Source organism: Lineus longissimus, chromosome 7 (genome assembly GCF_910592395.1).
Source record: "Lineus longissimus chromosome 7, tnLinLong1.2, whole genome shotgun sequence".
Lineage (NCBI taxonomy): Eukaryota > Metazoa > Nemertea > Pilidiophora > Heteronemertea > Lineidae > Lineus > Lineus longissimus.
The window spans coordinates 16,453,526-16,477,802 of record NC_088314.1 but is presented as its reverse complement, the minus strand read 5'-3'; the positions used below and the strand labels follow the sequence as shown (position 1 = coordinate 16,477,802).

The 24,277-nt window shown below is 42.3% G+C and overlaps 1 protein-coding gene across 2 annotated transcripts; it reads left to right on the top strand.

Annotated features, from left to right (window-relative positions):
• Positions 1–561: 561 nt before the first annotated feature.
• On the top strand, positions 562–22,907 carry LOC135491178 (gamma-tubulin complex component 6-like). 2 transcript variants are annotated; one of them, XM_064776880.1, is made up of 29 exons: positions 562–683; positions 1,109–1,372; positions 1,930–2,069; positions 2,466–2,593; positions 3,855–3,946; positions 4,260–4,332; positions 4,683–4,858; positions 5,084–5,266; positions 6,593–6,800; positions 7,249–7,544; positions 8,039–8,114; positions 8,909–9,018; positions 9,368–9,459; positions 10,014–10,153; positions 10,557–10,699; positions 11,415–11,506; positions 11,975–12,063; positions 12,726–12,841; positions 13,406–13,574; positions 13,892–15,497; positions 15,617–15,709; positions 16,108–16,252; positions 17,143–17,284; positions 17,816–17,972; positions 19,304–19,474; positions 19,679–19,733; positions 20,809–20,970; positions 21,304–21,503; positions 22,145–22,907. In XM_064776880.1, the coding sequence occupies exons 2-29, from the start codon at positions 1,191–1,193 to the stop codon at positions 22,243–22,245; spliced, it is 5,337 nt and encodes a 1,778-aa protein (XP_064632950.1). In that variant the 5' UTR covers positions 562–683; positions 1,109–1,190; the 3' UTR covers positions 22,246–22,907. The 2 variants fall into 2 exon arrangements, with proteins under 2 accessions (XP_064632950.1, XP_064632951.1); XM_064776881.1 differs by lacking the exons at positions 562–683; positions 1,109–1,372 and adding an exon at positions 1,750–1,785.
• The last annotated feature ends 1,370 nt before the right edge of the window (positions 22,908–24,277 follow it).

The following is a 24,277-nucleotide window of genomic DNA, read 5'->3' as shown; positions in this document are numbered from 1 at the left end:
ACAAACTCATACCGACTTAGACGACCACAACAGGAGAAGGCGCGTAAGGAAGTTGGGATATGATTATGGCATTAGTAATTAACCACCTCGCTGAAAATTGTAAAATACAAAGTCACCAAAAAGATTTTTTTCAATTTTATTTTCTCTACATGGAATTAAAATGCTATTTAAGCCATTTAATGCAACAATAGGTTCATATTTACATAGGAAATTGTTCCGGACGCGCACTTTCTCTTCCGGACGCGCTCCGGACGCGCAAACAGAGTTCCGGACGCACATTAGGTGGACCCAAATCAGAGGAGATTTTATGCAACAAGAACTTCGTCTTATTAGTCTACAGAGGTAATATGCTAATTTTTCCAAAACAAGATTTACTCTAGTTATAAAGCAAACCAGACTAAATTTGGATACCTAAATAATCGATTCATTGAAAACTTGTATTGAAATAAATGTTGAGCTGATTAATGGTAATTTAAAAGCAAGTTATAGAAAATATATTTAGTACAGCTGATAATAAATAACGCGAATAAAACCTGGCCATCTGGTGAGGAAAGATGGAACTGACAACCGGCGGTTTTGATAACTTTTTCGATTTTTCCCCCCAACAAAAGTCTGTTTTCTTCAAAGACACAATATTTTCAGTCTTCTTTTCGGTTGTCGAATAGAAAGTAGATAGGTAAAAGGTCAGTTTAAGGGTTGTTTATTCGTTCTAATGTCCCAGTAATGTACAAACAGCTGAGTAGCCTAACCCAACTTGCTCAAAAATGAAAAGTAAACATTACATAGGCCTAGGCCTACCATGATACGGTCATAGGCCTACATAGGCCCTTTGCCAGATACGCCGGTACCACCACCTAGGATGGGCAAAACAAACTATTTTTACAATAGATCTTCACAGTAAAAGACGCCAGACAATGGCTAGGTATTGGCTTCATAGTCGATTTCACTATTTGGAATCGAATCTTTTGGGACGATCTAGTCGAAACCTGCCTGAGCTTACCCATTCTGAGTGGGTAGCCTATGGAATCTTCAGCCAAACCCAAAATGAAAGAAAAGAATATCTTTGTTGATGAGACGAGGATGCTATACTTAAATTTCTTTCTTACAGTTTCAGAAATGTGATGGAACCAGGACCCTCGCCAAATGAAAAACATAATTATTTTAAGAAGTTGATTGATTAAAACTGCTGAATGGATCCCGATGAAGATGTCGGACCGGTGGGCCTGGTAGATAAACTATGCAGGCACTTTCTTAAAGATGACGAGAAGAGAAACATATTCAAGCCAAAAGATGAGAAAGGACCGTGGAGGAGAAAGTTACGCATCAGATTCTATGATTCTCTCTTCAGCAACTTAAAGAAAGTAAAAGCAAGGTGAGAATCTGTTACGGCTTGGATGCTCTCTTCAGCAACTTAAAGAAAGTAAAAGCAAGGTGAGAATCTGTTACGGCTTGGATGCTCTCTTCAGCAACTTAAAGAAAGTAAAAGCAAGGTGAGAATCTGTTATGCCTTGGATGCTCTCTTCAGCAACTTAAAGAAAGTAAAAGCAAGGTGAGAATCTGTTACAGCTTGGATGCTCTCTTCAGCAACTTAAAGAAAGTAAAATCAAGGTGAGAATCTGTTACACCTTGGATGCTCTCTTCAGCAACTTAAAGAAAGTAAAAGCAAGGTGAGAATCTGTTACGGCTTGGATGCTCTCTTCAGCAACTTAAAGAAAGTAAAATCAAGGTGAGAATCTGTTACACCTTGGATGCTCTCTTCAGCAACTTAAAGAAAGTAAAAGCAAGGTGAGAATCTGTTACGGCTTGGATGCTCTTTTCAGCAACTTTCTATCGTTCCAGTTCATTGATATCAATACGAGTGAGTGAATCAATAAGTCGAGTGAGTGAATGAGTGAACAAGTTTTTGAAAAATTGTTTATACTTTTGCAGGTCAAAGAATTCTAAACCGGGGCCATGCATGACTGAAGTTGACAAGTTATTTGCCCACGCCTATGAGTTAAGAGTTCAGAGAAGATTTGATGATGCCAACTCATTGGAAGAGTTCATACTTGACTTGGATAAGTTAGAAGGTTGGTATGTGAGGAGATAGTGCTGTGGTGTTGTGGCTCTGACTCGGGACTCGTGGTCAAGAGGTCCCTGGTTGGATCATCATTACAGGCAGCCTCATAGCCTAGTGGTTAACACTGCTGGCTACCACGCAAAAGGGCCCTTGTTCGATCCCGGGAACCGGCGTGGTTTTCAAGGAACCAAAATTCCTGGATCTTCACAGTCCTTCGAATGAGACTTAAAACTGAGGTTCCTTGATTCTGTGGTATTACTATCAAAGGAGTACGCCGTGATCCTTCTGGGAGTTGAATCCACGACCTCATGATTATTATTACCGGTAATCAATAATAAAAAAATAAAACATTGTCACCAAGGTGTTTTACAATATCGGACTAACGATAATCTTGAATTCTTTTCAGAAAATGCTGGTAGCTCTGTTCAGAATGTTTTGAAGTTGCTCCTCTGCTTGGCTGGTACAGGCTGTCCGTCTGCTCAGGATGCCTTGGGACACGGCAAACAGCAACTACCAGTTTTTCATCAATCACAGGTTAGTCACTTTCAAGTCTCTCATAGCAGCGTCTCCCCTGACTATTTTGATGGCGTTGGGCTGATACATTTGAAACAGCGCCAACTAGGGGCCGCCAGGTTTCTTTCATTCGGAAGTGATGAAATTTGCCGACATGTAAAACTTCCTATCAATTATGCTACTCTGTGATTTTGTTGTATAGTAATTGTAAAACCTTTCTTATGAGTAGCACTGTAATGTGTAATTCTTGGAATTAAGTGTGCGGGATTATTGGAATTGGGTTCAGATAAGATACTGGTGGATAATAGTGGAAAATTCCCCTGGTCTACTTATAATTCTCCATTCTCCCCAGCGTAACCAATTACGTGATCAATTACGTCAGCATTGATGCGGCTCCTCATTGGATGGAGAGGCATCAACGTTGCCCTCTGATTGGTGCAGACAAAGCTGCACGTGGATATAAAACAGCTGTCCGCATGCTCTCGGCAGAGAGATAGTTAGTTATCAGAGTGATTGCAGTTATTGCAGTTTTTCCAGTCACGTGCACGAATCGTCATCCCGACGAACTACTTTATCAACTATGACTTTGGCGTGTTAAATCTTGTGAAACAGTTTTAGAATAAAGGATCCGGACGTAAGAAGGCAAATTCAGGACTTCTTACTTTTGTAATCTGTGAAAATGTAACAATTTTGCCATCAGAACTTTGAGGTTTAGCAGTTATTTGAAGATAAAACTGATCCTCGAGTAGGTAATTTATTAGAAGGACCCAGGTTGAATGAAGCAACTATGGGTTGTGCCGATTTATTATCATGCTGATTGACTGATGTAAGGCTCATCGGATTTTTATTGTTGGGAAATCACTGCTATATTTTTGAGTTGGTGTGTTGAAATCCTTGCATCGACTGCTCGGGTCTTGCACGTGCAGGATTCCCCAAGATTGGTCCCCAGCCAATAGCCAGGTGGTGGTGCTCAACCATGTGCCTGGAGGGCGCTACAAAGGCCTTCAAATCACCAATATTGGGGTAGACGTCCTTACCGAAATGCCAAGTCAATAACAGAAAAAGTCCCATTCAGCGACTTCAGTCCCCTGGCAAATGTAAAGCGGCAAGTCTCAACATGCCCAATGTAACATGTAAGTGCATTCCATTTGCCTTTTACCATCTACACATCATCACTTCTAGTCAAGTGTCCGTCCCAAGAACGCAAAGCTGGAAATTGCATCTTCACCTGATCTATACTTTATGCTGATCATGTAATATACTGGGTTTTCCTTAATTTCAGGCATCAAAGGCTGTAGTTCCAGTTGGGCCGCTGAACTATGGCGACACACAACTAAGGCGGCCGTTTGAACAATTCTATATGCAATATCCAAGGTATGTTCTTACGGGCCTTTCAATTACAAGATGGTGATGAGAGATAACATCATCGCGCCCAAAGTCAAAAGATGCCCAAATTAAGGTTTGGCACCCAAAATCTGCCACCAGAAGTAAATGACGAAATCATGCATTACAAAGAAGTTAAGGCATTTAATTTGGGTGAAATTGAGGTTTGTTTGAAATAAAAATGTTGTTTATTTCTACGGCGTTCATGCTTAACTTAGGTGAAGTGTCCAGTATCTAGTGTACAAAGAACAACCTTCTGCACAGATTTGTCTCAAACTGAATAATCGTACCCTTCCTTTTTCAGGCAAATCTTTGAGATGCCCTGTGGTACGATCGCTTTTGAAATGCCCCCTGCATTGAAGATGATCAACAGCACGGTAAGTCTGCTTCATTTTAAGTTTGCCCATGTCTGTAGGGCTTTAGGTTATTGCTGTGTTTAAAAACCTTCTTGCCTGAAGTGGTACCTATGAAGTGTGTGGTGTGTTTGGACATAAATTCTTCATACATAACCTCTCTTTCTCAGGTTTGTTAGAGTACCCCTGGAGCAACCTGTTGACTTTTAAAAGCATTTTGAATAAGCATAACCTCTCCCCAAGGTCTGCGAGAGTACCCCTGGTCCCAACCTAACTACTTTCTTTCCATGGTCTGCGAGAGTACCCCTTCTGTCAATCTGTCTACTTAAAGCCTTTTGAAGTAAAATTCTTCAAGTATTACCTCTCTCCCCTAGGTCTGCGAGAGTACCCCTGGTAGCAACCTATCTACCGACTTTTTCATGGCCCACGGCCTGCTGAACGACACCCACGAGAAGCGGACACACTTGTCTCTATTTGGTGCTCTAGTCAACAGTAGAATGATGTCACTGGATGCCAGGTTAGACTTACCCGATCTTGACGAGGATGCTGGGTAAGTATCTAATCTGTTCAGCTTCTTCTTCTTCGTCTTCAGCATTCAGTGAGAGGAGAATGCATCCCCCAAGAGAGCCTTTTGTCCCCCCCCACACCAAAAATCTAGCCGCCCCTAAAAAAGGGAACATGTGTACGGGCGGGAGGGAAGTTTCATTTCAGGCATTGAAATAACCAAGCCAATTTTTTTTTTTGTTGACCAACTGTGCCATTCTCCCTTTTCCAGGATTAATGTGCCGTCATTGAGCAAGATTACAGAGTACACTACATCTCCTGATGAAGGGTTCGAAACGAACTCGTTGACGTCGATGACTATCCCTGTTGCAGACGTTACTCCTGACGAGGATATATGGGAGCTGGCTCTCCACTACGTACCATCCAAGCATCGTACTTGGGAGAACATCGGGCGGTAGGATAGTGCTTTGTTGTCAACTTCACCTAAATTTACTCTCTTTTTCACCAGGGTCTGCTGTGGTCAAAATGGTCTGTGTCATTTTTGGCACCAAGCTGTATGAAACATGTGTTGAGGTGGTTGATAGGTTCCACATAATTTTTGTGTAAAGTTGAAACAGTAAACTGGTAACTGCCCTTATATATTTACAGAGCATCGGGCAGTAGGATAGTGCTTTGTTGTCAATTTCACCTGAAGTTACGCTCTATTTCACAAGGGTCTGCTATGGTCAAAATGGCCTGTATCATTTTTGGCACCAAGCTGTATGAAACATGTGTTGAGGTGGTTGATAGATTTCACATAATTTTGGTGTGAAAAGTTGAAACAGTAAACAAGTAACTGCCCTTATATATTTACAGAGCATCGGGCGGTAGGATAGTGCTTTGTTGTCAATTTCACCTAGATTTACTCTCTTTTTCACAAGGGTCTGCTGTGGTCAAAAATGGCCTCTATCATTTTTGGCACCAAGCTGTATGAAACATGTGTTGAGGTGGTTGATAGGTTCCACATAATTTTTGTGTAAAGTTGAAACAGTAAACTAGTAACTGCCCTTATATATTTACAGAGCATCGGGCGGTAGGATAGTGCTTTGTTGTCAATTTCACCTGAAGTTACTCTCTATTTCACAAGGGTCTGCTATGGTCAAAGTGGCCTGTGTCATTTTTTTGCACTAAATTGTGTTGAAACAATAACTTGTGAATGCTCTTGCTAAAAATGTCATGCAATGTAGATTTAGAGAGCATCGGGCGGTAGGATAGTGCTTTGTTGTCAACTTTGTCTACGTCATCTGGAGTTACTTATTATTTCACACGGGTCTGCTGTGGTCAGAATGACCTGTTCCGTTCTGTATAAAACAAGTGTTGAGGTCATAGATACAGGTCACAAATTTAAACTTAAAGTTGAAAGAGTAACAAGTGTGAATGAGAAATACCCAGAATATGATATGGCCTATTCAGCTGGCCACCGTCCCAAAACCTTCACTTTGCTTCGCTGAAGAATTTTCTTTTCTGCTCTGACGATGTTCAACCCTAAAAAATGTGTTTGGTTGCAAAGTAAGTTCATCCAAGAAACTTAGTTTTCATATTACCATGGTAACTAAAATGACAAAATTATGTTTAGTCGCAAACCTTAAAGTTACTCATTATTTCAGAAGGGTCAACAAAATAGAAACTAAAAAGTTTGCTATCCAGAGCCAAAAACATGCGCACCTTATGAATAGATTATAGTCACCAGTTTCCAAGTTGTGCTCTGTCTACTACCAGCTTCCTTTTTGATATCTTTCAGCGTGCCTGGACCCACCGAGCGTCCCTACCTAACTGAGGCTGGACCTCACGTGTTTGACGAGTTATGCAAGCTCCGGGAGGCCGACATCCAGTTGCTGGATCCCAAGTTGCGTCTGCCAAAACGACGATGCATTTCTATGAAGATTCTAGTCCGAGACGTTCTCTATTTGCTCACGGGAGTCCTATCCAAAACGTTTATGTTTGATAAAGTGAGTTCAGTGGTCTTTCCTCTGTGATTTGCCAGATAAATTTTGATACAGATGCACCTTTTTCAGAAGTGGTAGTCACCAAAATTTCGCCAACCATCAAGTTTATGCTAATTGATTGAAAAAGTTTAACATTATTTCCAATAAAATTATGAAAAGAAACTAAAAGTATACTGATATGCTCTCATTGAAGTCATTCTGTTTAACTTTTGTGTATTTTGATGTTCATTATTTCTGCTGTGTTTTCTTGTGTTTTTATTCTCTTTCCTTCTTTCCAAGGTTTTCTCTTGTCCAGTATTGTTAGCTAGCATCTGCTACAGCTAAAAGTTTAAAAGTTTTCTGTGAATTCAATCTTTCCGTCATGCAGAAAACCTACTTCTGTTGTCAGGCTCTTTCAGGTTCAGAGCTGCCATCAAAGTGTATCTTACTATCAAATTTTGGTCATTTTCAGGAAAAAGAGGAATTCTACGTCTGCCCAGGTGTTCATTTGAGTGGCACATCACCGGAAGCCCTAACCCAGCTGTGCTCCGAGCTCATCGAATGTGGCACCAACTATCACAGACTCTTCAAGTTCTCCAAGCCCCCTCTTGTCAATTCGCTCTACACCCAGGGCCTAGTGTTCCAGGCCCTGACGGGCGCCTTGAGGAAGTATCTCCACTACTACGAGGCCTGTGTGCTGATGGTGTCACATAACAAGACCGTCATGGAAGTGAATTTCATGTTCAACAAGATCAAGCCACAGATAAGGTATGAAGTGGAAAAGTTGTTGATTATGCCCCCGAATAAAAAAATCCGTGGCATATAATTCGTGTCCTGTTTCGTCAGTGTAGGTGTCAGCTCTGGTGTCCGTTAACTTTCAACTTCCTGTCAATAATCAGACAAACGCATTGTATGAGCATTCAGTGTTCTCCACAAGGCCATTTGTCAGCGCGTCCCACCCTAACTTGGCAGCTTACCTCCCCTACTCTGGAACCAACCTTACGTTGGTCTCGAATTTTTTAAACGATTTAAGTAGGGCTTCTCTACCCTACCCCTTTGTGGATTTGGCCCACAGCCTACTGTATTGATTCGATCGAATAAAATCGAGGCCGTGCCGATTAATACCAGACAGGAAAACAACACAGTCCATGCCGAAAGCTTGGAATATATTTGTATCGTGTCCTCGAACCAGTACATAGTTGATCTTTAAGAAGGTGTAATCTTCTATATTTCCTCTTGTAATGATCCACTTTGATTTGTAGGTTCCTGGCAGAGCTGTGTCTGTGCTCCATGCGGCCGCCTTCTGGCTTCCCGAGTCCGGCAGAAGAGTTCCCGAAAGTGAGTTGGCAGAATCTACATTAGGATATAATGTTTGCACTTGCAAGTCTAACATTCTGGTTCTGCATGCACGACTAATTTCAAACTCTTTTGAAGGGGTCGTTCTTTAAGTATGTACGCCTCTCAGAGGGGAGGGGATCAAGAAATTTGGTGCTCATTTGTGTAAGCTGTACATTTTTACTACTTTTTGCGTACTGGGGAGGGGAGGGGTCCTGAAAATCGTAAAAATGTGAATACCTACTTACTTTGGCCGCTACTGGCAACCGCTGTGCCAAAGAAATAAAATTTAAAAAAAAAAAGATTTTGAAGTAAGAACCAGAACCACCACAACATGAAGCATGAGGAGACAAAGTTCCTGATGACATTCAGTTCAAGCGGCAATTTGCCGACGGTATTTCACATATTTTTGATGAATTTATGATTCAAGAAAGGGATTACGGGTAATACTGGGTGAGGGGGTTCAGCAACATTTGTTTTTGTGCAGTCTTACCGGGGCCAGGCTGTCAATGTGTTCGTAAAACAGATGGCAGCATCTTAATACCTCGAGCAAGTGTGCCGGCATTTCAAAAATACTTGCATTAGTTTTCCGACTGCCAAAATGCTCAGATTTATCTAAACGCTGTGTTGATGGGTTATTTTTTGTGCCATCGAAAGAGAGTCCTGTTTTGGCCATCAAGTAGATGACTTGGATTTGTGATTTTTGAATATTTGAGGTTTTTGAAATTTCTGTCCGAGCTCTATTTTAGAATCAATAGTCCGCAATAACTGATGTGTTGTATTTTTCGTTGTTTCAGGGGATTAAGCTGCTGTCCTACCTGTACCAGATAACAGTTGATAACTGCAGCTCTGATCACTATCCAGTGTTGCTCTCCATACTCTACACAAGCTGTGGCCCTTATATACAGTAGGTGAAAACTTTAGCTTCCGTCGAGACACTCAGTCCATCATCGCCCTGAGGAATCCGCTGCAATTCCACCTCTCTGAGTCAAGGCCAGCATAAACCAGCATATTTTAATTTCTTGAATTTGCTTGGTTGGAAAAAAACAGCTTCCTTTTAAATCACCTCTGCGTGTGCAAATGTTTGATATTTTGTGCAAATCTATTTCAATGTTTGGTACACCCCAAACAGGATGTAACTGCCCCTTTGAACAGGCATTTCAGACTTTAACGACTGCTACATCTTGAGTTCGTGGAGGTGGTACACTGTTTGCCTGAATGGACAAAAAGTCCTTATTATATCATCTTTTTTTCAGATTTATTCAAAACTGGGCCTATCATGGCTTTTGTCAGGACATTTATGAGGAGTTCATGATTCGTGTAAATCAAGACTTTCTGTTCTGTAGGGGTAAGTGACAGTTAAACCAAGACTTTCTGTTCTTTAGGGGTAAGTGACAGTTAAAACAAGACTTTCTGTTCTCGGGGGGGGGGGTGATAAGTCACAGTTAAACCAAGACTTTCTGTTCTGTAGGGGTAAGTGACAGTTAAAACAAGACTTTCTGTTCTCGGGGGGGGGGGGGGTAAGTGACAGTTAAACCAAGACTTTCTGTTCTCGGGGGGGGGGGGGGTAAGTGACAGTTAAACCAAGACTTTCTGTTCTGTAGGGGTAAGTCACAGTTAACACTGATTTACCGTTAACGCAAATATTTTGACGGCTTATATATTTTGCGGTTGGGTCTTCAGGTTCCAGTTTCACGAGGAAGAAAGTTTGCGGACAGAACCTCACCATTCATTGAGAAACTCAGAAATATGTTTTTTCATTATCTCCTGGTGTCATCATTTGGGCTCATCTTCTGTGCGACATGCGCCTTGTTTTGCTGTGATGGGTCACAAATGCGCAGTCATGCTCAACCAATACACTTTGGTAAACATGAATAACGATAACCAACAATTACTTTTCAGATAAATATTACTGGACGAATGGCTATGAGATGGTATCACAGGAGTCTGAAGAGATGGTGCCTCTTTTCTTGAAGGATCTAGCTCTAGACCTATTTGTGTGTGGCAAGTCTATCAACTTGCTCAAGTTATGTTGTCCAGAGGTAAGGTTTTTGATGAATATAGGATTTTATTTTTGGAGTTGCATGATTCTATTCTATGAGATTTTATGTTCATTTCGGAGAATCAATCACCCAAATTGCTGAGAATCAGGTAGAATCGGGCATGAATTGCTAAAGAAGAACTGTTGTGAACTTTACCCGGTTTACCAGTGCAGCTTGATTTAGCATTCTCTAATGACCTGATGTTCGTGGTTTCAGCATTTCATGTGTAACTTGGATGAAGAGAGCATTCCTAGATTGACGTTCACATTCTCGGGTCATGACCTGGCGATGTTGTACACAAAATCACATAAAATCACGAAAATAAATCACAAACATTATCTGGTTACAAGAACCTTGGTGAAAGCATTCTTCTATTTGCATCTCTTTATGTTTGTGGTTTCAGCATTTCATGTGTAACTTGGATGAAGAGAGCATTCCTCGAGTGACGATCACATTCTCGGGTCACGACCTGGCAATGTTACAGACAACATGCCAGGCTTACATTAGTCGGATGAAGCAGATAGCTCAACAGAAGATTCACACCAGGTACAGTGGACCCTCCTTTAGCAGACACCTCTCTATTAAGGACAACCTCTATACATTTATAAGGACACCAGCTGTGGTCCCAACGTGATTGTTTCCATTCAATTTGACCTCTCTAATTAGGACACCTCTCTATTTCAAAGTAAAGCACTTGTCAGTCTGGAGGGTGTTCTTAATAGAGAGGTTCTGCTGTATGTTATGGCTCTGATGAGTTACATCTGCTTGTAGACCCCCGTGTAGCTGCGGAATTATTTGTGACGTCATGGCTGCCAACTCTGGCAGCCAGAATCTTCGCGACTGTTTTTTAACTGCTACCATATTTTGAACCAACCTAATTCGAGCAGTTATGGTTGCAACGCCAACATCACGATGGCAAAAAAGTCACACAGAGTAAGGTAAGGTGGAACAATTACATCCCTGGTACAAGCCTGGTACAAGCCTGGTACAAGCCTGGTACAAGCCTGGTACAAGCCTGGTACAAGCCTGGTACAAGCCTGGTACAAGCCTGGTACAAGCCTGGTACAAGCCTGGTACAAGCAGTGTGCATTGATGTGCTGTCAGCTGTTTTCAACACTGTTGGGGCTATACTTCCACTGATGCTATAATTGTACCACTTTACCTTATCATCATGATCATGTACAGTAAAACGACCCTACTTTGCATCCAAGGTGTTTTAGAATTGTCAACTTAGAATTCGAAACTTTTGATTTTTTTACAGAGCTGAGATTAAAGAGCGTGCCGAAAGAGCCAAGTTGGATTTGATACAGAAAGCCAGGCATGCTGCTGCTAAAGAGATGGACAAATTCCAGGGTAAGATATCTGAAATATTCTCTGTAACTGTTCTTGTGTAAGTTTATTTATTCATTCCCGCTGATCTATTGTCTGACATGTTGGTTTTCTCATTGTGATTATGTCCCCAAAGATCTGTTTCGACGAAGGTTGACTTTTGAAATAAGAACACTCGATGATTTGATAAAACTGTAAATCCCGACTTTATTCAACTTTTAGCCATGAGCTACGATACAAATTCTCGTCTATTTCTCCGCCCAAAACAACAACAACCCCACGACGACGCCCCGCGAATTCGCACGCGCTCTGACGTCACGACGGTCTCGTCTAACAGTTCTCCCGACAATGCTAACAGTCTCACTTACGAGTTCGCTCGAACAGATCATTGACATAATGTCTTGATGTAACGTAGTCTTTAATCACTGTTTCAGTCCTGTGGCCGACTGATTGTGTTTTGAAAAAGTTCATCATATTTGATTTCAATTGCAGCCAAACTGAAGGAAGTTCGCCGATTGGTTGATGCCAAGAAGAGGCAGCAGTTCCATGAGTTAAAGCAGCAGATGGTGGACGATTTGGAGGTAAGCAGTTGACTTTTGGACGAATAAGTCTTCTCTTTCGATTTAGTGAATATCTGTTCCGACCCCTGCACATCCAAGTTTTTTGTCAACATTTCCAGTCGATCTTGTCAGAAGACACGGTGGCCTTGCCTTCCAGTGATAGATAATTAATTCAATTATTGCATTGTCTGTTTAGACTTTTAAGATAAATAAGTGTTGCATTTTAACATGATGAGGCCTTTCAATTGCATAGTTTTCATTTGACATTGTAAGAGGGCAAGATTAGCCCAAAAAAACGGTGATATCTGAAAGCCTCGAAGCATTTTCTCATCTACATCTATCTTGTACTGGTTTGGGCTAAAGCATTGTAACCAGGGTCCCGGTGTGTGGCGGGTTCGGTTTCTGCAACTCAAAATGCCCAATTTTACTTTTAGATTCAATAAATTAATGCCTGAAACCCCAACTTAGGTCAATATCTTGTGGATATTGGTATATTCTGAGACGTGCTGCAATTTTTGGCCTCTGGAATTCTGAATAGCTTCAACAGCTTTCCTAGACAAAATATGACCCAAATTTGGCTGAATTGCAAGAAAAACATGTCCAGAGATAGGCTAAAAATTTACAAGGTGTAAAAGTGTATATATGTAGTTTGAAGGGCTGAAAATGGTTGTTGGATCTTACAGCGGAGGCAGCAGGTGATTGACAAAGAGAAGGAGGAGGACAAAGCCAGGATAGATGCGGCGACGAGGACGGAGGGAGAGGAGATGACAGAGGAGCAGAGGTTGGAAGAGGAGGCCAGGTATGCAGTGACACAATGGGACTTGTCGCTTTCATTCAAGGCCTGACAACAGCGCTTGTGGTGCCTAAAAACTGGGTTTACAGGTCTGATGATGTTAGGTTTGATGTTAAAGGGGGACTATAGGCAGGAGCAGAGGGGCTAATTTGGCTATCTTCAGGAGACTGATATACCCAGTGAGGGCCCTGGGTCATGTCAGTTTCAGCACTAAATATATTCCTCGTACAAGCGTGAATCATTTTGATGTACTGTGAGAAGTGAGAGACCCCTATTGGCAACTTTGTGGAACTTTATCTTGCCTACCTTGCTGCTGCCTACATTGTGCCTTTAAGGATGTATGGTTTTAGTTTCTATTTATTAATAATGGCAAATATTACACCTTTCTTTATTTTTTTCTTTAAAATTAGCATTGGTGTTGATGAAATTTTAGTGATGTCCACTTTTGAAAAATGTCTAACGTTAAACTGACCACAGATGCTTTTCAGTGGGAGCAGAAAATCTGCACCAAATCTGTGGACAAATTTTACTTAAGTAATAAATTTCCACATAAGTTCATTTTCCCTGCAGAGAGGAGCTGATCGCCTACTACAGTAAGCTGACTGAGGAAGCTGCCCGGAGGGAACAGAAAGCCCTGTGGAAGATACGGAGGCACAAGCTGGACAAGGCCCGGGAGCTCTACCTCCTGAAAAACGAAGATGACCTCGAACAAGAGATGCAGCAATACAGAGCAAAATTGGTACGTAAAGTTTGCCGAACTCAAATACAGTGGAACCTCCCTTAGCGGACACCTCTCTATTAAGGACAACCTCTCTATTAAGGACACTAGTTTTAGTCCCAAATTGGTTGTTTCCATTCAATTTGACCTCTCTAATCAGGACACCTCTTTATTAAGGACATCACTTGTCAGTCCCGAGGGTGTCCGTCATAGAGAGATTCTACTGTAGTATGATTGTGGCAATCGTTTTGATGAAATGATGAAGTTATTTTGTTGCTTCCAGGATGTGTCAGTCAATGGTTGAACTCTTTGTGACATTTATGACTTTACCTTTTCAGAATGCCTCTATTGATGAAGCAGATGAGAGTGTTGAGCAGACTATTCCAACATCCAACCTTCTGAACCTCACAGTCAACCAGCCAGCCTCTGCCCCTTTGTCTGCTGTAACCAGAAATATTCTCGATATGTCCATCCCCAACTTCCCCTTATCGACATCAGTTGTCGGACCACAGGTTGAGAACCTTTTGGACATCACCCTGGACCAGCCGGCCAGCCACGGCATTTCACATACGGATGGGAAAAATCTAATGGATGCATCGTTGAGTGATCTCCCCAACTGGGCCCAAAGAACTTTTCCGGCTGGTCAAGAGATGACTTGTGGTGTTGAAGATTCTGCATTGCCTAAATGGGCCAAGAAAGGCAATGTGGATCCGAGCCTGGGTGCTCAGGTTGTGGTTGATTCGGCCGAGGTTACCCAGGAGGATCCAAAAAATGTGACTTCGACTCTAGTGGTTTTGGACGAGACTTGTGATGAGTCGAAATGGAACAAGGGGCCTTCTCTTCAGATGGATGCTGATGGGTTACCTAAGTGGGCGCAGAAAGATGGCCCTGCTACAGGTGACGGTTCCATCAATATGCCTGAGTGGGTGAGGGAAGAACTTGACGAAGTTGATGAAACAGATTCCGAAAATCTGAAAATAGGAGCAGACGATACTAGTGTTTTCGGGAAAAACATTGATGTTGATCCTGCTGGAAAGGCTCGTACTTCTGTCAGTGAAGCGAATGGTGTTGTTACTAACGTTCGAATGGTAGAAGGATTTGCGGCAACATTGGAAACGGAAGAGTCGGAATCCAAACCGCATATTGTGGTTTTTGAAGACAAGCACGCGTTGAAGGAGACTGAGCAAAGGGAAGAGCGGCCAGCGATCAAGGCCATCCCTGGGGAGCATATTGCAAGAGAAAGTGAGGATAACCCCATGGAGTACCAGTACATGCCACCGCAACTTCGAACACCGGAAGAAATCTACAGAGATTTGGATCAAAATACTTCCGGGTACGAAATACGCCAGAGCAGACGTAAATTAAAAATGGGCAACTTGCCAAAAAACATTCTCAATAAACACGTCTCTGAAGAATCGAAAATTTTGGACGTTAAGTCAAAAAGTGCTAACGTCCATGGACATCATTCAGATGAAACAAATCTTGTCGAACAGAGTGTTAGGTTTGATGAAGTCAGACGTAGGAAGTTCGAAGAGCTGAATGTTCATGGACATTCGTCGAAGGAGAGTGACGAGGTCGTTAAAATAGCCACAAGGAATGTCCACGGGCATCATTCGCAGCAATCGGAGTTGAGAGATGTTGATGCGGCGAGGTTGAAAAAGTTCAAGGAGCAGAACGTACACGGTCATGCGTCTGCCCAGTCGAATATGCTCGACTTGGACACTGTCCGGATGATGAAGATGAAGAAGTTACGTGAAACGAATATTCACGGACACGTTTCAAGCGAGACTGCCGACACGGACGTGGCACGTTTGGAGAAGTTCAAGAAGCGTAACAAGCATGGTCATTCATCAGATTCGACAGTGCAGAGGCTGCTGTATGGAGTTGATAAGTTTGGAGTTGCAGCGGTTAAGGATGAGGAGATGAGCGATGGAGAGAATGCTGGTGAGTTGTTCATTTTCATCTGCTGGAAAACTTGGTTCCCTGACGGGTTTTGTCTTTTTTTGTCTTTGAATAAGATACAAAATATTGTTGTTGATTTGTTATTTATTCACTTGTTTCAGACCTGACAGTTTTTGATCATGGCCAGGCGGCTGAAGAGGCTTTGTGGGTGGAGGATCGCCTTGAGCCTTATCAAGACAACTTTGACATTGTCAGTAAGTATAATGAATCAGTATTTGGTTTGAGAGGGGGAATGCATTTTGCCACTAGGCTTTAGTGGCCTACAGAATCTCACTTGTGGTGTTGGAATATAAAGGGCAGCTCTACTCTGACATCACCTGACCTTGCCAGCATTGCAAGGTGCTGGAAAGTAAAGGGCAGCTTGACACCAGCTGACCTCGCCAGCATTGTAAGGTGCTGGAAATTAAAGGTCAGCTTGACACCACCTGACATTACCACCATTGTAAGGTGCTGGAAAGTAAAGGGAAGCTTGACGCCACCTGACTTTGCCAGCATTGTAAGGTGCTGGAAAGTAAAGGGCAGCTTTATGCTGATATCAGCCGAACTCTTTCTTTTCAATATTGACTGACTTTCCTGTCAATGTTCCTTTCAGATGAGCCTCCGATGGTTGACATCACCCAGGACATCTACCAGAGTCCGTTCACCCTCTGGCAGGACGTGGATAAAGTTGACAATCACCAGTACATGTCCCTGCCAGTCTTATTGAAGAAGTCAATCACAGCACCATTGCTTGCTCAGTAAGTATAAAGCAGGGTCCAGTTCTTAAAAACAAGTTAAGTTACTATTACTTGAAGGTAACTTTGACTTGGCAATATCTCCTTCAGTTAAACCCATTAGTATAGACCAAGTAAGCGACAGAACTGTTTTTAGAATAGAATGGCTGGAAGGGAAAAGTTTCTGCAGAAAGAGTTGATGTCAATTTTATCCTCAGGTCGTGTGTGATTCAGTGAATTTCACCACTGAGAAATCCTTACCCCAAATGTTATGAACCTGAAGGGACCCTTGAAAACAATTAGATGCTGTGCTTCTGATTGGAGAGATCGTGCAGCCAAGTGTATGGGACAGCGAGTTCATTTAGCTACAGAGGCACCAGTCTGTTCACAGGCTTGAATGTGAATACCATCAACTTGTACAAACTGGCAACCAGTGTAATCACCCTGGAGAATCAATTACCGAGATAGCCGTGAATCAGGTTGGCCTTCCAGTTTGCTGAGCTGGCCTGTCCTGGGATTCTTTCTATGAGATACTGTTGTGTTCATCTGGTTATAAGGTTCTTTTAGCATGATTTGCATCTAATAAGGGAAAAATGCCCCGCCTGTTTGTCTTATGAATAGCAAACAAATTGATTTTGTGCGAGCACCACAGAGTAACCCCCTCAGTAACTTACCTCGAAATTTAGTGCATATGATGTCATATTGTCAATGTTACCAGATGGACACAGTTTATTTCAGTAAAGTTAAAAATGAGCTCACATTTTAGCTGTTTTTCTTGTGAGGTGGTCAATCTCCCAGGGCTCATGTAACACTCTCCTGGGTGGGCTGCTTGGTATGTTTGAAGGCCCGATACGATTCCCGGTGATTTGGGGAATCGATTCTCCAGGGTGGTGAGACGTTTGTCTTCCTTGCAGGATTTCACTAGTGAACAAGAGCATGGTGAGCTACTTCTATCACGACCTGGAGATCGACCGCCACTTTGAGGCATTGCGGATGTACCTGTTTATGGAAGATGGAGAATTTGGCCAGACGCTCGGTGAACACCTATTTGAAAAGGTAGCTAAATATTTCTTATAGCCCCTGGACTTAGTCCAGAAGGCTGTTATTCGTGAAAATATTTCGGAGGCGAAGTAAAAATACTCTTATCATGATTAATACGTTGATAACAGATGGTTCTATTGTGTCAGACTCACTTGAAATGAGGAGAAGAACAGGTCATGCTTCAGTTTCAAATTACATTGGTTTGGACAAGTGTGTTGAATTAAACTAGGAAGGTGCTTTTGAAGATAGTGATTAGAGGCAGTCGACGAATGCTGGAGGCATACCGGTACTACGAAGTGGACAATGCTGACCACTGTGGATAGATGTTGTCCAGAGAGTGTTGCGATTGCAAGAAAGGTGTTGACACTCACGAACCAGGACTATAATGTGTGGAGGGACGTGGTGGACACAGGTGGCTCAGGGCTGTTATGCGTGTAGGGGATGTGGTGGCATAGAAGGCATTGAATTGTTACATGAGTGAGTGTTAAGTGTCAGCACCATCTCGGCCAAAACAGTCCACATAACTGTTCTCTTTCCCCATTTCAGCTGGCTCAGAACCCTCAACCCCAAGATGTCTTGAATCCGGTCTTCCTCAATGGCGTGTTGACCAAAGCCCTGCGCTCCTCTATTCATGGTGACAGTGACCTTGCTAAGGGCATCTCCTTCGTCATCAAGCATGTGCCACACTTCTTCAGCTTAAACGGTAAATACATGTACCTTGCAAAGTTTTATGACGATTTGGTCCTTTTGCAGTGTTTGTGCTTGGCTGCCCTAGTGTCAGTGTTCTCAAACACTCGTTTGGACAACAATCTACAGTGGAACCTCCCTTAGCGGACACCTCTCTATTAAGGACACTAGTTTTGGTCCCAAATTGGTAGTTTCTATTCAATTTGACCTCTCTTATCAGGACACCTCTCTATTAAGGACAGAACTTGCCAGTCCCGAAGGTGTCCTTAATAGAGAGGTTCTACTGTACTCCTCTGATGGTAGTGTACCTGTTCTTTCTCTTGGTAACAGTAAAGAGTTTTAAGATTTGCCATTTACAGAGTAATCTTTTAGATAAAAGCCATCTGGGTTTCCCTCATCTGATGGTAGCAGATGGTAGTAGATGGTAGTAGATGGTAGTAGATGGTAGTAGATGGTAGTAGATGGTAGTAGATTGTAGTAGGTGGTAGTAGGAGGCTTTTTCTGACTTCTTTAATGGTTTCTCTAACTTTTCCTGATTTATCTGACAAAAGTCCGACATTGTCCAACTTTTCCGATTTCTAAAAAAAACCTGTGAAAATATAAGGGCTTCCCAAAATAGGGCACTAAAGATCATAGGCCTAAGTTGAATGGGGTTGATGAGGTGTGAATCAAACACCCAGAGTGACCCTAAATGTGAATAATAGCTCACTCTATTAGGGCAGGCCAATAAACCCAATTGGCACCAAACCGAAGTGGCACATGAAAGTATTCATCCTGCCCTGCGTAGGAATACTGGAGAATAATACCTCTAAAAGCAGTGTGAATGCTGAAGAAGAAGAACTACATTTGTGTGATGTGTAAAGAGAGCTTCATAGCCTAGTGGTTTACACTGCTGGCTACCACGCAATAGGACCCGGGTTTGATCCCGGGGAGAACCCGGGATTGTATTTCTGGATGAACCGACGTGGCTTTCGAGGAACTAAAATTCCTGACTCTTTACAACACATACAATGTAAATGTATAAAATATTCGTTGAACGCTGAAGAAGAAGAAGAAGTATAAAATATTCGAGAGTCTGTTGAGACTTAATGCTCTGGTCCATTGTACCCAAGTGTGAATGCCAGGGCAAGTATTAAAAGATCCTACAACGTATGAAATATTTGAGGCTCTGTCGGATGAGATTAAAAGCCGTGGTCCCCTGTACCTGAGTGTCTATGTCAGGGTAAGTAAAAAATCCCGCACAGGTGGACAGTAGCCTATAGTGGACTCCATACGTCTGGCAAAAATCCAATGGAGTTACGAAGTGGGTTATGATGATGATGATGATGAATGAAAAATGTTTTTTAGGCGACGGACCTCTTGAGTGCATCGATCTGACATACAAGGTGGACTGGCCGATGAATATTATTATCACGGACAACTGCTTGGTCAAATACGGCAAGGTGTTTACGTTCATGTTACAGCTGAAGAGGACTGTATGGACACTAAAGGATGTGTGGCATCAGCTCATCAGAGATCGTGAGTAGGACGAGAATATTTATGTTTTCCTTGCTGGGGGATATCAGTGTCATGCCGGTTGGAGTGCTGGGCTTATAATTTTGACTTTCGGAAGGATTGTCACAATTACGTTTTTTATCCCCTTACTTAGCAGTTAAATGGATTCAGACTTTGTCCAATACATTGTTTGTGTCACTGCCTTCATTTCAAGATGCTATTTTCCAGCGATGATATTCAAGGCAAGGAATGTGCCACAGGTCAGGCAGTTACAGTTGTTCAGGTAAGTTCTCTGTGGATTTCTGTGAATTGGTTCATTAATTCGTCGAACTTAATATTTCAAGTCAGTTGCCTGATCAGAAGAGTAAGAATGTTCATCTGCATGTACATGTACATTTGGGCATCAAATTTCTACCAGTCTTTTGAGAAGCAAGATGGCAGCAGGTCGGAATCAATGAGATAGTGTGAATTGTTTAAGTGGTGGTTTAGTGTTTTATCCTAAGTACACCAACTTACCGTGTACATACAGTAGAACCTCTTTATAACGGACACCCTTTGGATTGACAAGTGCTGTCTTTGATAGAGAGGTGTCCTGATTAGAGAGGTCAAATTGAAGGTAAACAACCAATCTGGGACCAAATTAGTGTCCTGATTAGAGAGGTTGTCTTGAATAGAGAGGTGTCCGCTAAGGGAGGTTTTACTGTAATTGCACTGTGCCTTGCTTTTGTGGCAAAGGTTATGGTAGGCAACCACAACTGCCCTGGTTGGTGCCTAATTTGGAAGGAGTCGAAAAGCGGTCAAAGTCACATTTCAGTAGTTTGAGGTTTTTTAGAATAAATAACAAAGTGAATGCTGATTAAAGCAAATCGAACTCACCAGTAGGGAGTTTCATAGCCTAGTTAACACTGCTGGCTACAACACAAAAGGGCCAATCCCGGGGAGAACCCAAGATATTCCCGGCTTTCAAGGAACTAAAAATTCCTGGCTCTTCACAATCCTTCGAGTAAGACTTAAAACAATGGTTCCTTGTACCTGGTGTCTATGCCAGGGCAGGTTATAGACCCCACCAAGTGAGAAACATGAGTAGCTTGCGTGGACTCAACCTCTCGCTGAAGTCGGATTCACTAGGCCAATAAACCCAATTGGCGCATAACCTTAGTGGCATGCAAAAATGCTCATCCCGCCTTGGAGGAGGAATACTCCCTGGAGAAAATCACCTCAAGTGCAGAGCGTACACTGAAGAATACGAACTTACCAGTGGTTAACTTGGTTTATTGAAGAAGTTGATTCCAAAATGAGACAAATCCGCCTTATACCAGTGAAGTGGTTAATTGATTTCCCTTTCGTCGTTACTGCAGGCATGAGATGCAGTGCTTTGTCAAGGTGATGCAGGGCTACATCTCAAACCAGATCATCCACGTTTCCTGGCGCGAATTTCAAGACGATTTGATGAATAATGTGCACAGTCTTGATGATCTGCATCACAGGCATGCCGAGTACCTCAACAAGGCAGTATTCAGGTATGTTCCAGTCCTTACAACAGTAATCTTGGTGTCCAGTCCTTACTCTGCTAGAGCGTGTTGTAAGTGAAATCTACTGATGGAAGTCATGCTTAGTTGAGCTAAAACACAGGCTGGTGTTTAACAGGTCTGTCCTTGGAAAAGACAGACCTGACAGCAACCTCTCTATTAAGGACAACCTCGGGACTGACCAGTGCTGTCCTTAATAGCAAGGTGTCCTGATTAGAGAGGTCAAATTGAATTGAAACAACCACTTTGGGACCAAAACAAGTGTCCTTAATAGAGAGGTGTCCTATAAGGGAGGTTCCACCGTATTTTTGCTCCTGTTTCCAGATGCTTGCTGAATGCGAAAGCTGCCCCTGTCATGAAGGTGATACAGGATATCTTCAAGCTCATCCTCCGTTTCCACGCCTACCTGACTGGCTTTGCCTGGCAGAAGAGCGCCACCAGTGGTGAGATCACGCACCCCAACTTCGCCAACTTGCTGGCCACTTACAAGGCTTTCAAAGACTATTCCATTTTCCTGTTCAAGGGTAAGTGAGGGTTGATCCATAAGTACACCAGTGCCCAAACAATTTAGGGTATTGTTTTTCCAAGCAACTTCTGCATAAAGGGGACTGATGTTCGGTATTACTTGTAATGTTCATAGTTGAACGAGCTCTGAGTGAGTCCTCTATATTGTTCACAATGAAAGGCCCTAAGTGTTGCCCTGAGCATGTTGAACTTCAGGACAATATCCGCTGCACTGCCCTCAAATTTTTTTTCGTTTGCAGTGATATTCCAAACTGAATCTTTGATAAGTATGATACATAAAAATTCATTAATTTGAGGAGCCTCATAGCCTAGTGGTAAATACTGCTGGCTACCACGCAGTAGGCCCCGGGTTCAATCCCGCAGAGAACCCAGGATTGTATTTCTGGATGAACTGGTGTGGGTTTCAAGGAACTAGAATTCCTGGCTCTTCACAATACTGACAACGTATAAAAAATTCGAGAGTCTGTTGGATTAGACTAAAAGCCGTGTTCCCTTGTTCCTGAGTGTCTATGCCAGGGCAAGTAAAAGATCCCACATATGTGGACAGTAGCCTATAGTGGACTCCATACCTCTGGCAAAAATCCATTAGGGTTATGATGTCGCTAATGATATGATATGATATGATGATTGATCTTTTCAGTTGTGAACAAGCTGTCCGCCCGGGGATACCATCAACATCTTGAAGAGTTCCTGCTGCGTTTGAATTTCAATTCTTACTACACGGAGCACCAGCCAAGATAATGAACTATGATGACATGTTTGTACAGTGGAACCTCTCTTAGCGGACACCTCTCTATTAAGGACATACTCTCTAATAAGGACAGCAGTTTTGGTCCCAAACCTGTCATTTCTATTCAAATTGACCTCGGTAATCAGGACACCTCTCTATCAAGGACAGCATAGGTCAGTCCCAAGTGTGATCTCAGTAGAGAGGTTCTGTTTTGTGTTCCTACTTCTGACAACGTTCTACTGATCAACTTGTCGTCGAACAAGGTGAATTGACGATGGTGAAAACAATCACATCTTATGAGAGTCATACCATCGTTGTGACGTCATTTACTAGTGTGACATCATTTCAAAATCAATAACAGCTGACTTGATGAATTGATGGGTCTTTATGTAACGAACATGTACAGTTATTCAATAAATGTTTTCCGGGTACAATCCTTAGTACTTCTGATGTACTGTGAAAAAAGAGAGACCCCTATTGGCGACTGATTGTAACTTTATCTGACCTACCTGGCTCCTGCCTCTTGTCTCCCTTTAACATTCCAGAGGCAGGGAGGCATGACTAGTTATTCTTTGAGACTATTTGATGAGTATTTTTAAGTTGTCAGGGCAAAAATCGATTTCTCATGTAGGTGTCCCTTTAATCAGTTAAAGAGTATCATGCTTACTTTTGTATCAAAATATTTTTGAATAAAAAGATTTGTATGAAAATTGAGATGTGTCAATAGTTTCACATGTGTATTATTTTAATGGAGGAGTGTGTGGGGATAATACCGTGTCGGTGCCAGTGAAGTTAACAGAGTATCAGCATAGATGTTTAAAACCAGTGGCCGATTTTGATGTTTTCGACGGTGTTGCCGGGGCAAGTGCTCAATGATGTCTAGTTGTCTATTGCAATGAGGAACCTGCAGAACTAAAAATCCAGATGGCAGCACCAGTACTAAAAGGTATACTTCCAGTGCATTTTCCATTAAAATTAAGTTTTGTTGATTTTCTCCCTAAAACTCATCAAAATAGAATTGAGGACCAATAAAACAACATTTTTGGTGCTATTTCCCCATAAATTAAGAGATGAAATATTCAATAATCATTGACCCGGGAAATGGCTTTCTCATTACAACCATGGTCCACTTGGCTGCAGGGCCCCCTATTGGCAGGTTTTGTTGCGCAGGTTCCTCATTGGACAGGTGCCCTGCAATAGATTTTAAATCAACCTCAAACATTTCTACTGGTCCACAGGGTAACTACTTTAATAGCTGAAGTAACTTGTCTGTCGGATAATTTTGTTGTCAAAGGCAAATGGACAAGTGGAAATATGAAAAGTCAGTTGGCCCTGGTATAGTAAATAATTTACCCAAATGTTGTACAAACTCGTTGTACACATTTTCTGACCTATAACTGAGAGTAAGAGATATTTGCTTGCTTAGTTGTGCGAGTGGCAATCACTAGTTTGTGGGGACGAATTCGTAGTTACAGCAACCTTCGAGTTGCTGATCATTTGTTGGTGCGGAAGAATCGGTTGTCAGAGCGATGGCCGTGGTTATCATTCGGCTTTATACAAGCCTTTCTCTGCATTCTTCTCGAACCGTAATGTTCTTTTAATACCTCTTCACAAAGAATTACTGGCTAATGAATTGGCTGCATTGCTGACCATTCTTTGCATCACGCTCGCTCTGTGATGAAAAAAATCCAGGCAGTAGGAATTATTGTTGGACGCATCTCCCTTGTCCACAAAGCCAGGAAAATGTAGTCTTTAGTTGATCAAGCAGTAGCAGAAAAGATTACCAATTTGTGAGTGTTGTTACATCTAACTATTAAACCGTCACCCTTCACTGACTGATGCTGTTAGTGTTGTTACACCTGACCATTAACTGTCACCCTTCACTGACTGATGCTGTTAGTATTGTTACATCTGGCCATTAAACTGTCGCCCTTCACTGACTGATGCTGTTAGTGTTGTTACATCTGACCATTAAACTGTTGCCCTTCACTGACGGATGCTGTGAGTGTTGTTACATCTGACCATTAAACTGTCTCCCTTCAC

Coding starts and splice junctions, on each gene's coding strand:
- LOC135491178 (XM_064776880.1), top strand. CDS start 1,191: ATGGATCCCGATGAAGATGTCGGACCGGTGGGCCTGGTAGATAAACTA. Junction 19,734..20,808: donor AGGCAGTTACAGTTGTTCAG/GTAAGTTCTCTG, acceptor TCGTTACTGCAG/GCATGAGATGCAGTGCTTTG. Junction 20,971..21,303: donor CTCAACAAGGCAGTATTCAG/GTATGTTCCAGT, acceptor TCCTGTTTCCAG/ATGCTTGCTGAATGCGAAAG.